This window comes from Apteryx mantelli, chromosome 3 (genome assembly GCF_036417845.1).
Source record: "Apteryx mantelli isolate bAptMan1 chromosome 3, bAptMan1.hap1, whole genome shotgun sequence".
Lineage (NCBI taxonomy): Eukaryota > Metazoa > Chordata > Aves > Apterygiformes > Apterygidae > Apteryx > Apteryx mantelli.
The window spans coordinates 86,439,237-86,453,523 of NC_089980.1; the positions used below are offsets into that span (position 1 = coordinate 86,439,237).

Below are 14,287 nucleotides of genomic sequence, written 5' to 3' on the forward strand. Positions count from 1 at the left end.
TTAGCCTAAGACTTGCACTTCGCATAGGATTCATATCCATCAGATCCTTTGTTCACACTGACTATGCCTAGTCAAGTCAGATGTAGTTGTAGAAATGGCAGGTTTGGAGAAGTAACAAAAATCAAATATTTAAATAAAGTCATCTGTAATCTCAGTCATTTCAGCTGTTGGAAAACAAAGACTACACTCTCAAGCTTCTCTCATAGTAGCTATTACAGGAAAAAGTCTACAAGCATTGCTCTGCTTGATTACACATTGTTGGCAATCTTGTGAACAGTCTAGTGTTCATGTGTGGAACAGAAGAGGATAAAGTTATGAGGAAGAGGAACAATGCTAAATAATATTAGAAGCACAGTTTTCATGCCGTTAATGGTGACTGTTCTACCCTTTTGGAAAACAGGAATCAGGAGTTTAAGCATATAGAGGTGTTTGGCAGCATCTGATGCTGGGTTCAATTGATTTCTTATCTCCTAGTTATAGAATGTGGCAAGACAGTCTTTCATGGCAAACTAGGCCAGATAGGAAAGGCAGATCATTTGCTGATGCACACTGCTCAGACATCTTACATGGTCTGCTGTAAAATATGCACTGTCCTCTGGGAATAGCCAAAAACAGCATAGTCCTAACTTTTAACAGTCAAATTCATCCCAAAATGTACTTATTGGAGTCCTTCAACTGCAGTGGATATTTGGTACAAAAATGTTTCCAGCATCCAAAGCCATAACTGGAGAGCTAGCCCCAGTGAGTTCCTCAGGCAGAAAAGTTCAAAAGCCTGGGATGTGAGATAGTACATGAGGCCATCACATACTGCCTGGAGCAGCAGAACACAGGATAGACGTGAGGTTTGGACAAAACTTTGTGGAAGTTAATCCCATACCAAAAGCAGAGCTCCATCTCCATAACTTAAAGGCATGTCCATGTAGACTATTCAAACCACAGCATTAATTAATAAACACCCTATTAGTCTGGTAAACTCAACCTCAGATGGCCCCAGTGCATTTGGCCTGTGCATTTGGAAAGAAGGGAATGCATGCAAGCTTTTCTCTCTACTGACCGCACACAGCAAGTGCAGTTCATAGGTTTTCCTGTGAACTTGTGAGTCCATCCAGTGGCTCGGGGACCAAGGGAACAAGCAGCATGTCTGAGTCAGCACCAGGACCCTGCAGAGCAAATACAGCTATATTCTTTCCCCCACATAACCCTTGCCCATCCCCAGATACACAAATACTTTTGTGATCCCTCTGCAGTTCACTACTCCTTGATACTCCTAAAAACAACGCATGCCAAATGCTTGAGCCAGAATTTAACCTCCAGCAGTTAAGCACCTTGCCTGTGGTCACTACTGTGTAAGAAGGTAAAAAGCCCAGGGCTCTTGAGTGCTGGGCTCTAGCTCACCAGTAGCACATGTCTGCACTGAGCTGCAGTTGCACACAGCATGTACTGTGTATCTGCCAGATTTTATTTTTTGGCGACAAGTGCGGAAGGGTTTCTCCTGCAGGTCACAGAAGGCAGGAAGGTCAGGACAGTGGGGCGCAGTGTTATTACAGCTCTTTCTGTTTGCAGAAAGTTTCCCAGCAGACTCAAGAAGAACTAAATCTTTGTGCCTGTGCTTATGAATAACGTATCTTTGAACTAGGCAAATGGCTGAGGAATTTGAAACGTCTGTTACTCTGCTCCCAGGGAGCAAGAAAACCAGTCAAACGTCCATCACTCTGCAACTGGGATCCCATGCTTAAAAGGACCGAGATTCAGTTATGCCATGAACTGAACAGCAGATGTAGGAGGCATGTGGGTGCTCTCAGTACTTTCTTGCTGAATGAAATACCAGAAGTAGACTCATGTATCTGTCTGAGGTAAAGGAGATTGCTTTGTTATCACTTAGTTAACACTTTCCAAGCATGATAAACCATACAATCTGTGCCCACTCAGAGTGGTTTTAAGCTAAGATGTACATGGAGCCTAACACTTTATTTATTGGAAAAGCAGAATTTCTAGGGCAGCAAAAAGTATGCCTTTTGGAGGGAACCAGAAAGTGTCCTTAGAATGGGGTCTACCATTCATATTCAGCTCTGCAGATTGTTCAAGTCACTCACAGCAATTCTCTTCTCCCCATTTGCATCTATATTGCTCAATTACAAGCTTGAGCCAGAAATGAACATGACAGCACTAACATGATGGCAGAAGTCAGTTTTGCTCTCTGTAAAATGGGATAATCTTGTGTCTCATAGGCATGGGTTAGAACTAAAGTCACTGTGTTTGCAGTGAGCACCAAGTATATCAAATGACAATACAAAGTCTTAATAATAATTGTTTACAGACTTCTTTCCTAAATATTTTTCCATGTTGTCCAAAGCCACCAAGTTAAAGTGGGACTGATTTACTGTCAGCAATGAGATCTATTTTCAACTAGCAAATGTCCACTGGTATTTTAAAACTCTCCCTAAGAATTATAATTTTGTCTAAAGGTATTAGTGTATATTTATGCCTTCTGCCCCCCCCCCCCAGTGGAGAAAAATAGATCTCAGAGATGGGCTGAGAAGATTTTGCTTGCAGAGTCTGAGTGCACAAGTATTGTTTGGGGAAGGTGGCACTAGTGCAGGGTAATATAATACAACTCCCTTGGAAATCTAGCTGTAAGTATTAGAGGAGATTCTACCCAGATGAAGGGAAACCTCCCATGATCACACTGTGAACTGGCCAGAAGCAAGCAAACTCAAACCTAGAAACAGAATTGCCTGGGCCTGTTGGATGCCCAGGTTTCCTTTAGATGCATCCACTTTCTCTACCTAAACATACTGTCTGGGGGCACAGACCATCAGGAGCCTTTGCACTCCTCCAAAGTTTCAGGATGTCTGGCAGTTTGGCTGGACTTCTGGCACAGCAGCTGTGATCTGGACACTTCTACACAGCATAGCACACCTGACACATGGGATAGGATTCATCTCTCCTGGATTTCGTATGGAGTCCACACTTCTACAGTACAGAAGCCTACTATTGAGGTAGCCCTCCAAGCCTCCCTTTACAGTCAACAGAGAGCAAGAAGCACAGCTGACTTAGATAGATTTTAGTATAAAAGGAATTAGACCATACCAAGGGAGTCTAGCTGGCTTCTTCCCATGTGGATGTCTCCACATTGCTGACTCCCACCTTGCTGTGGTTTGGGCTTCCTACACACACACTTCCACTGCTCAGCTGTGAAGGCTGCTTGCCAGGGTGCCCCTACACCAGCACAGCCACAGCTGTGTTAGCACAGCACTGCGCTTGAGGCAAGGAGGTCCTCTGGGATCCAGCCTGGGTGTGTCTTCATTGCCAACACAGACATACCAGGTGGGACCTGCTGAACACTGAAAATCTGGCATGCTTTCTGTGAGCACTTAATGGGGAATTGAGTACTTCTGAACATGAAGTCCCTATTGCAGGTGATAAGGACCAGGAATCTCTTCAGAAAAGAGTCCTATCTACTCTAAAGAAACCAGAGAGACTTGGAATAGCATCAAATGTACAGTAGAGGACAGCTTTTTCAGCATGGGCCAGGTGGCACTTGTTTGTCTAACGTCCTTATTTCCAATAAATAATTACATGAAGTACTGAGAGATATTCAAGAGGAAAATATCTTTTATTTTTAGGAAGGGCAGTAGGCTATTTATCTCCAGTTGGCCTAAGCAAACAATCTTCAAAAGGCCTCAGAACTGGGGCTGCCAATTCCGAATACTGCTCATAAAAAAATAAACAAAGGCAAGCATGTTTGGTTTGGGTTTGAAAATATCCCCAAGGAGTAGATGGCTGTTGTTTCCATGGCAATACCATGCACTTCCAGTAGACCAGTGTCTTTTATAGACCCACAGATTTTAATACCAGTGGAGGATGTTTAGATTATTTATTCACTTTGGTATAGCAAATGATAGAGTTTCAGGGAATTAGTACTATTTTGAGTCCTAAACTTCTGCTTGGCTAAAACATATCTTCCAGAGAAGCATTACATCTTGATTTGAAGCTATCAAGTAATGAAGAATCCATAGCTCCACTCAGCAATTTGTCCAATTGTTTTCATCATCACATTAAAAACTTGTGTTTTATTTACTCACGTCTGACTTTGACACGTACCAATGGCTGACATGTTATTTCTTGTTATATCACAGAAGCAATATTTTTCTATTTTCTTCTCCCTGGGCTCTGAGTCCAAGCTTTGATAATGGTCAAGTAGAGTTTGTCTTCTTTTCTTCAAGGGTTAAGGGGAAAAGGACAGGGGGGACTTTTGAGGGTCCTGCAGTTGTTAAACTGTTGATCAATCAAGTGATAAATATTAAGATGCAAATAATTCACAATATGCGTCACAATTCTCCATAGGTATGTTTCTATTGAGAGAGAGCTTATCACATCAAACCCCATAGTTCTTATTACTAAGACTCTCTTAAGTATATGTATTCTGACTGTATTTTTACCACCTTTACAGGACAGCTCAAACTGCAGAAAAATTGTAAACTCTAATGCATGAAAGGTCTTTACATAGGTTGAACCTATATGTCCAATGAACTTGCTGCACTATCAAGATAAAATAATATCAGCTGAGCCATAGTAACTATCCATGTATGTTCTTGACCAATGCCAGAGGACAGGTAATGAGACTTGATTTAACTCGCTTTCATTAGGGTTAAAATAAAATAATTTTCATTTGCCAAGGGCTAAGAGCATGCTCAGGAACAGTTACAATGGCTTGGCTAGAGTACCATAAGTTATGCTACAACCATTTGTCTAGCCTATAGATATATCAACATGTGTATGTGTTGCCAGAAACCAAAAAAAATGTTAATTTTTGCCTCTTGGAGTCTAAGATCACCCTTCCACATGAAATATTGGTGTTTATGACTGAGGATAGAACTTTCTTTGTATTTTTTCAAGTAGACTTAGGATATTAGGTTAATTAAATTAGTTCTAAGTTGATCAAAAGTGCATGAGTTTGTAGTATTCAAATATGACCCAGCTGCATGTGCTTTTACTGCACTGAATTGACCTTTAAAGTGAGAATCTACTAGATAATACCCTAATGTTTGATCTTTGCCCTTGTGCCTGAACATCATGCAGCCCACTAAGGATCTTTCTCAGACCTGGAAGGAAGCAAACTTTTTGCCTCTCTCTCTAACAACAGAGAGTGTGACACTGTTGGGCAGTTGCGACTGCATCTCAGATGAGACTAAACTCATCAGTGACTTGGCAGCTGATACACCACGGCTGCTACTTCTAGTGCTGTTCTTCAGCTTCAGTTCCCCAGGTGCACCAGTTATCTGTCCTTTTACAATGCTCCTGGAGGCAAGCACCATCTTTTTGTTCTGAGTTTGTCCAGGACCAAGCACAATGGGACCTCTGGTCCAAGACTGGCAGGCATGAGTGTGATGAAAATAAAAAGGTAGAAATTGTTTATTGTAGATCATTTAACCCTGGATCCACATCTCTCCATGTATCCCAGCACTCAAGAGAAAGCTCTGGAAATAACAAAGAGTACTGGAGATCCAAAGGAGCCTTTTGGGCAGAAGAAAGAGTCCCTTTGTGCTTTTATATATTCACAGGAAAGTCGCAAGTTCCAATACTAGTTGAAGAAACATCCCATATTTTCTAAGCATTAGATGACAGAGTTAATGGCTATATCTGCATTACTGAATAACACAGGTTGAAGACCTCTTAGGAAATTCAGTCAAGTAGCATAACACAGTTCATGTCCATATGCTTAAACTTTTTCCTTGTTTGCCCAGAAAAGAGCAGTCCCATAAATACTGCCTTGTGGGAACATCCCCTAGCAAATGCCATGCTCTGAGCTTGGTGTTGTTGCGAAGAGCAAAATTTGGCAAAGGACAAAATCATGGCAGAAAATGAATCATTAATCAGCATGGATGATCTAAGCCAATGCCTGAAGCCATGCTTTGCCCTTCTCTAGTTGGCTAATGTAGATGTAACCACAGAGAACATCCTGTGCATATTACCAGCACAGCACTCTGTTTTGGGAAGAGCAAATCAGCAGAGATTTGCACAGAACAAACAAACTTACCATGGCATGGCTGCACCATTGCTAGCAGGGAGGGAATGGGAACCTGATTCTGCCCTCAGTTATTCAGGTGCAGATGAATGCTACAGCTGCAATGAGCAGCTACAATGAAATCAGGGGAACTACTTGAATATAAGTGGGAGAAGACTCATAACCTGTGCATCTGGATTGCCATCCCTCTTCAGTCCTATCTTGCACCCATGCCATCAGAAGGGTCCAAAGCAACAGAATAGGACTAGAGGCTCCATAGCGCTAGCAGCCCTACAGTTGGTTCCTGTTTTTAAAAAATGTAATAATTAAAGTCAGATGCAAAAAAAAAAAAAAATTCACCAAGAGTGTAAAAGATTTTAAAGGGCTTAGCAACATTAGATTGGACTTTTTGGATTGAACTAGAACAAACATTGTCCCTCAGGCAAAAGAGTGACCCTAGTATCCAACAATTATGAAGACATAATTGCTAATGCAGACCTAGCATTTTGGCCTACTAATTGTCCTCACCATTCAGAAGAGGCCAGCGGACGGAAATGTTGCTCACTCAATTACCTACATAATGATTTTTCAGGGAGTGTATTTCCATTTTGTTCCAAACCTGTTTGTGCTCTGCGTGCAATTATTTTGTGCTCCCAGAACATTCAACCATTTGAATCCCTCAATTATCTCAACACTCTGACACTTCTTTTTATAAATATAATGTTGGCTCATGCCTTGGAACTTCTAACAGATCACTCCATTATCACTAGTAGGGTAAGGAGCAACAAAAATATATCAGAATAATTGCGAATGCCTGAGAAAACTTCTGAACTCAAAGGAAGCAATCTGGATCCAGTTTTCCTCTCACTCCCACTTCACTCATACCATTGACTGTCAATACCTCATTTCTCATTTAAATTGATGCAACCCATGGTTTAAAGTAGTGTATTAAAATAGTGAGTATCTGTACTTTTCCAAACTGTTGTGATGAATTGGGTAGTATGGGGAGATAATGTTTACAAAAAGCACCCAGGTGACTTAGGAGCCTGCATCTCATTTTCAAGAGGGGCTCTGACAGCCAGAATAACAAAGGCACCTCAACCTAAGACAGACATCTCAAGGGGCTTAGAAGTGTATGTGGTCAGAGCAGGGGTATGCTGGCTCCCAGTGGGCTTCAGTGAAGGCCATATAGCCCTGCCCATACAGCTGCCACCAGTGAAGTTGCACTGAACTGGACCTAACTTGCTACTGGTAGGTTAGTTAACTACATGAAAGCTCACGTGTTGAAATCACACTTTTGGTTGTAGTGCAGCCATACCTCTAGCTTAACTTTAAAGGATATGATATTTATAGCTGACTGAATAATTTACATAAGCACCTTTATACACACTCGTACATTTTCATTGTCAACATTCAACACTATATGTTAAAAATGATTCTGCTTAGACTTGCAAAAGCAAGAAAGCTTTTGGGCAGACATTAACGGATCAGCTAGGACCACCCACCAGTTGAAGGGCATCAGAGAACGTAACATGCCTTAGATCTGTATGGGTGGAGAGAAATATTGCCGAAAAAGAGACTGGGATAAGAATCTGTTTTCAATTTAGAAATTAATTGTCTCCCTTCCACAGTGTGGGGTGTAATCATTCAGCTGAAATACTTAGTCTGCTGGGAGCCAGCCCTCACTTCTATGTTAAGACTAAACAACTGAAAGAAATGAGCAGGGCAAATGGATAGCATTTCTGCTGTCCTAATGTGGCTATGGTATGAAAGCTTTTCCTCTCAGGAGCTATTATCTAAGAAAGTGTTTCCAAAGCAAACCAGATAAAATATTGTGTGTAAGAATGGTAAAGGCAACTGAGTTTTCCATTTATGTTCATCTCAGCTTCTTGGAGCTCTCTGGGATAAGACTGGATTAATGATTCATTTTTAAGCCTCATTTTTAAAGCTTGTTGTTAGTCATCTTATAAAATGTATTATTTTCTAAACAAGCAGCTGATCTGGCTGGATAAAAGTCTCTATCCACCCCTGAGAACAGAAGCTAACATACAAATGAATCTCAGGATCGCTGCCTCTTGCTACCCAGCTCACCACAACTGTATCTACAGCACCATGCAGACATACTAACTCAAGTCTCAGAAGCAATATAGCCATAGCACTGTACCAGGGTTAATTAGCTACAGCCACCAGCAGGGCTGGTTAGCAATACTACTCCCAGGCTAGTTTTTGCAGCTAGTGGAAGTGTCACTGCACAGTGCTACATGCAGTGCTGTAGACCTGCTGTTCATGTCATAGCTCAGAATGGACATGAGAAGCAATGGATAGGCCAGCGCAGAATAGAAATCATCCTTTTTTTCAGGGCATCCCAGGAAAATGGGGGAGAAGGAGATGCAGAGGAAATCTAACTCTAATTAGATCAGTACAATATAATTAGAAGCCTCATACCTCACACAAATGCAAAGTATGTAAGACCACGCCCTTCTGATTTGCTAGAATTTCCCACTTTTTACAAGAATAAGGGACCTCAAGAACCACAAAAGACACAAAGCACTGGAGAGTCAGCCATAAAAAATATTCCAGGAAAGCCTGGCATGTTTCAGGCTCTGACAATCACCTCAAGGATAGGCTTTCTAAATGATAGCAAAAAGAGGATGTGGAAAGTAGTTTCTGGAGATCTAAATGATATGCTACGGCCTTCACATTAGCTCTGCAAGCAACATTGCAAAAATTGTGCAAGGGTAAGAGCTTTAGGGTCCAAAAATACGTAGGTCTGCAGGGATCTAACATCACATATAATGCAGAGACTGCTACACAGAGTGAGCAGTGCTACACCTGAGTAACAGAGGTTGCTCCTGGGATCTCCCTGTGCACATCTCACCAATGTAATGTGTAACAAGGTAGAAGTTCCTCAGTGGATAAGCAGAAGTTACACTTAGGAGATAGATCACTAAAGCAATCCTCTTTCATTTTGTTTTTATTCTCCAATCTTAGAAGGACATTTTAATAGCTTTGTTATGTTACTGTTCTAATTAGTATTTAAAAGAAGGTGATTTAGATATTTACAATCTTCAATCTTCTGTTTAATTTCAGTAAGCATAGTTATCAAAAATGCTAAATGATATACACCAATTACATCCACATATTCAAGAATTTACGGGAAAATTTTACTTTTCATACAGTCTGCCCCTTCTATTTATTATGTCACATGAAAAATGGCTGGAGAACTGTGGTACCTCTCAGGGACTGATTACTTTCTGGAATAACAACAGGTTTTAGCTGGCAGATCTTGCCAGCTCTACAGACAGACAGACAGACAGTGAAGTGAAGTGAGGAATATGCCTTTGCTATGAGAACATCTCACAGCAGCCAGATGGCTTTCGTTCAGAAGGTATGTTTCAGTCTTCCCTAGGATCCTCATCCAAAGCTCATCAAAGCTAAAACAAAGTTTGCTCTTAGTAAACTTTCTATATTTTTTCTAAGTAAAAACTATTCCTTTCCTACAAATATACCTTCCTTACTGAAGACTGACCATCATTTCTAGTTAACTCATCCTCTTTAGTACAAAATTCAGTGAGAATCTGCAAGCTCCTCACCGTCATGCAGGCACCCACTGAAGGGCAGGGGGCAGGAAATGAGGCACATGAGGAATGCTGACAGCTTAAATAGTGTAAGGAAAAAAAGCAAGTGTCAGGGCAGAGACTGTAAGAACAAACTCAAGTTCATCAGTGTGTGTGTGGTCTGCTAGGATGGGGTTGTGTAGTGTTCTCTGGGGAGACCCAACAGTTGTAATTTTTGCCTTCCCCTGCCTCTTAGCCAAACCAAACTCTCAGAATACACATGTATAGGAAACACTTTATTTTTATTTTCTCATTGCAGGGATGCCAAGAAGGATTTTACCGTACCAACTCAGGAGAATGTTCTCCTTGCAGCTGTAATGGTAATGCAAACAGATGCCTTGATGTATCTGGAATATGTGTGGTAAGGAATTCCTATCTTCTCTGCCGGTCCCTCACTGAATGATATGACTTTTTATTTTAATGATAACATGAACCTTTTCACACATGAGGCTTCACATGAAGGAAGTATTTTCCAGGAAAATCCAAGCAACTGCAGGCCGTGGTCTGACTCTTCTATTAACTCCAATGCTGAATTTCAATATACAGCAAAAAAAGTGTCTACCTCACAGAAGCTTTTTGCTGAAGGACAATCATAAGCAGAGCCAAGATCAAAACATTAACAAGATTATCCTAACCAAATTTCATTCTCACTTACCTAAATTACCTCTGCAGATTTAAAATATTCATGTAGTATTTGTGAGAGCTGGGGAGAGTTTTTAGTCTATCAAATATATGAAAATGGTTTTGTATTCCCCTGAAGAAAAATGTATAAATTCAAACACATTTCATTCTCCCCTTTATGAACATAGTGCTGTATATCATATAAATAATTTACGATGGTGAGTGACCCCTGTGAGTGTATATACATGTGTTATCCATAGTAATTCTGCATGGCAGCCTCCTGCTGTGAAGTAACGACATGAGGAGGTTGAAATAATGCACCAAGGGAAGAGTGTGTTGAACTCCAAGGTAGTATTACAATTTGCCATATGTTCGTTCTCACTGATTATCAGCTAATACAAAAAGCTGTGGGTTAGTATTAGAAGTCAATCACTTGTAGTTCCTGAACAAAATTTAGTGCAATGAAACTAACCCAATTACTAGTGGGCAATCAGAGCAATAATACGCTAAAAAAGGATGGAAGTTAATACTTGTAATATATCTGAAACACATAGAAGAGCTAGGCATTAGTGTATTCTTTATAGGCCTATAAAGCAGGAGTAGAGCCCAGAGCTCCTAGTTCTACCATCAATTTATTGTGTTACTTTTGACAAGTCATAAACCTTTGCCCTCAGTTTGTCTCTTCATAAAATGGCCTGCTAATTTTCACATACTTTGCATTGCTGCAGCCTATATCAAGTTTGCAGTTATACACCTACATAATGCCATGTTCCATGGCATATTTCTTACCATTTTTATTCCCATGGGAGTAAGACAGTGCAACTGTTCAACTCAGGGACAATTAGTATGGCTTGGCTGCTGCTGTGTGCTTGGGTTTGGCTAGTGTCTGTAAAATGCATATTGGCTTAGTGTTTTAATACTAAATTTTAAAAAATGGCTCCACACTGCCAGGCATTCCAAGCTATTTTCATTTCACATGCACATGGCTTTTCCTCATGGGACTATGACAAGAGGAAACTTCTGATGGAAGACTTAAGAACAAGAGAGAGAGTTTGACAAATGTCTGCTTCTGATGACTCCATCAGAGATTGTCTAGAGTAGAATATATGAGAGAGGAAAGTGATTATATCCTCAGTTTACAAACACAAAAGAAGACTTGTTTCCTGTCTTCTATAAAAAGAAGGCCAATGTCAGGAGTTGGGGACAAAGAAAGTTGCTGATATCAGCAGAAAGTAATCTGAATGTATATATATATTTCAGATGCTGCATTTATCTGGGACACTAGACTGTCTGAACTGATTGCTAGTAAAGGACAAAACTAAGAGATAAACCCCAGTTTATTTCTTGAGTTCAAATAAGCCCCTGCTCAGGCCATTTACTTCTGAATAAAGATGAATAGAGAAAAAGCTTAAAGGAAAAAGAGTGAAGGGGAGAGGAAAAGAGCGTGGTGTAAGGAAACAGCAGAATGAAAGAGTTTATGAAGGTATGATATCATAAAACAGAACAGAGATACCAATGGAGACTGCAATAACAGGGCTTTCCTGGCCATGTGGAAATCTCCAGGGAAATTCTGAAGACTAGTGAAATTTGCCTGGGAAAGCCTGGGAGAAGCAATGCTTAGAGAAGTAAAGAATGATGGCATCTGGATTAGAGCAGGAATAAGCATGTTAGATGAAAGAATGGGAGTAATTTGGGAAGAGGAGACTTGAAGGTTAATAATCTGCTTTGCACTAGAATAAGTGGACAAAGAAGCCCTTCCCTAAGGACCACTTCTCCTGGAAAGCCTGGAGAAGCACAGCAATGGAGCTGGCTAAAGACCCACTCAGGGTTGCATTTGGGGCCAAGGAGAAGTAGGTACCTGCATGGCTGGGAGTTCCTGGGAACAGATAGGACCACGTGGTATTGAGAGTTCACTGTTTTCTCCCTCCTCAAATTTTTAGGCAAATTATTCCAATAACTCTTGCAATGTTAAAACTCACACCTGGCAGTGAGTCATAAGACTTTCTGCATTCAGTTAGTGTTTGAAAGGCAGATAAAAAACAAAGAGATTCTGTATGTATTGATGGGCCTGTATTATTGCTCTTATCACCTCCTGTTTATATCCATACAAGCCTGATATCTCCCTGCTCCTAAAAAACAAATGTTCTTAAATTTTATCACTTATGGACTCTCCACAGAATCCCATGTTACCTTAACCATGAGTCATAGATGTTACTAAATGTCCTTAGCAGACTTTTATAAGGACTGATGTTCAGCAAAGTTAGAAGTTTCTATGTTTGCATATGTATTCATACAATGGAATGATTAAAATATGAAAAAATCATTTTTTAAAGTTAACTCTGCTAAGAATGGTGGAAGACATCATGAAAGTAACAATAACTCTCTATTCAGTTGATGGATAATTATTTTTTGTAGTTGAAATAATAACTAAGATATAGGAACTGAATAAATGAACAAGTCTAGGGCAGTATGAAAAAGAAAAAGTACATTACTCCGAAAGGGATGAAATATAAGGGTCAGATTCAATATAATGCTCTAAGACCTTCATGTTATGCAAATCCCCCAAATCAATTTGGTGATTGTAGGTCCCACATACAAATTAATGAAATTTTCATTGGCCTCTGCCCTGAATTTGAAATCAAATAAAATTAAACCCATATTAATGATGCCTTAGGGTAAAGTATTCACAGCTTTAATTTCTGCTGACATAAGTATGGGTTAGCATTCTGTTCTTAAATCTTCTCTCAGCTTTATTCATAGGGTATAAATCAACCCCATGTGTCTCTAAAAGCTTATTGAATGACACAATCAATGAATCAAAGCTCTCATCAGATAACCAGACAGAAGAAATTATTGCACATAGAGCCTTTCTTGCATAGATGTCCATATAAAACTGGTACAGAGATCAATCACGTAATCCTGTGATTAAAACTAAACAGCCACTCAATCCATTTTTTAATATAGAAAAGCACCCAAGTATTAGAAGAAAAGAGAGCAGTCAGCACAGTATAAACTCCATTTATGACATAATACAATACAGATGTCAAATAATGCTTCGTTTCAAAGTTATTAGCTGACTGTATCACACACCTTGGTGATGCATGGAAGGCTAACAGAGGAAGAAACATTAATTCTTTGTATTGATTTTAGACTTTGGACTTTTTAATGTAACATTCTCAAGCCTAACTAGGAAAAGAAAAGGAAGTCATTTGTTGTAGGGCCCAGTAGCTTTTGAATTTGGAAACAAGCATATATGTGATGTTAACCAGATTAAATTGTAACAGCTACAAATGGCAGTCTGCAGATGGAGTGATGTGCATTTTTCCTGCATAAAGCCTAAACAGTCAGGTTTTATTGCTAGTAAGATACAAAGACATAGGGGAATGTTTTGCCTCTTTCACCACTCCCAGATCCTACCCCACCAGCAACCCACAGCTGAGCTATTTCTTTAGAGAGTCTCTGTTGAGGAACATTTGAAAATTCAGACATGAGAATGGGCTTCAAAATGACTCAGCAACTGAGCAGAACTTCATGGAGGTCATGACTCTCAACTCTGAAATGAGTGGCATATAGAGCTGAAACAGCTTGTCTAAAGCAATGAATTCTCATACCATATGTGGGTACTATAATGGCCAGGACTTTATCTACCATATTAAAACATTTAATTGCATATTCAAGGGAAGGAAGGTCACCTGAGGTGACTGAAAAGTACTGTGGCAGTGACTTCAGAAGCTCAAGTAAAACAGATTGAAAGGATGAAAGAATTAAGAAATTACAAAGCTGGATATCTAGGTAAAAATTTTGTTGGACTGAGTTACCACTGTCCTTTCTGAGGTTACTATTATTAATGGAGGGTAAATATTATTATTCTGTGGTTAGATCTTCATAAATGCATGGAACCACATAGAGCAGAAAGAGCAAGTCTGGAGAGAGCACTACAGCAGAAGGTGAAAGGTAGACTTACCGGTGTCTATCTAGGAATCTCAGAGTGAATTTTTATTATCTCTGTCCTGGATATTTGATCAGTATGTATACAGGGTGT

At 40.0% G+C, this 14,287-nt stretch overlaps 1 protein-coding gene across 6 annotated transcripts in view; it reads left to right on the forward strand.

Annotated features, from left to right (window-relative positions):
* The window catches only part of LAMA4 (laminin subunit alpha 4), a 113,459-nt gene that overhangs the window by 13,063 nt on the left and 86,109 nt on the right, over positions 1-14,287 (forward strand). For all 6 annotated transcript variants that reach the window (XR_010883768.1, XM_067293828.1, XM_067293829.1 and 3 more), the window contains exon 2: positions 9,884-9,985. Coding sequence is in view for 5 of the 6 variants with exons in the window: in XM_067293828.1 (XP_067149929.1) it covers positions 9,884-9,985 (102 nt within the window). In the remaining variant the exon portion in view is untranslated. The remainder of the gene's footprint in view (positions 1-9,883; positions 9,986-14,287) is intronic.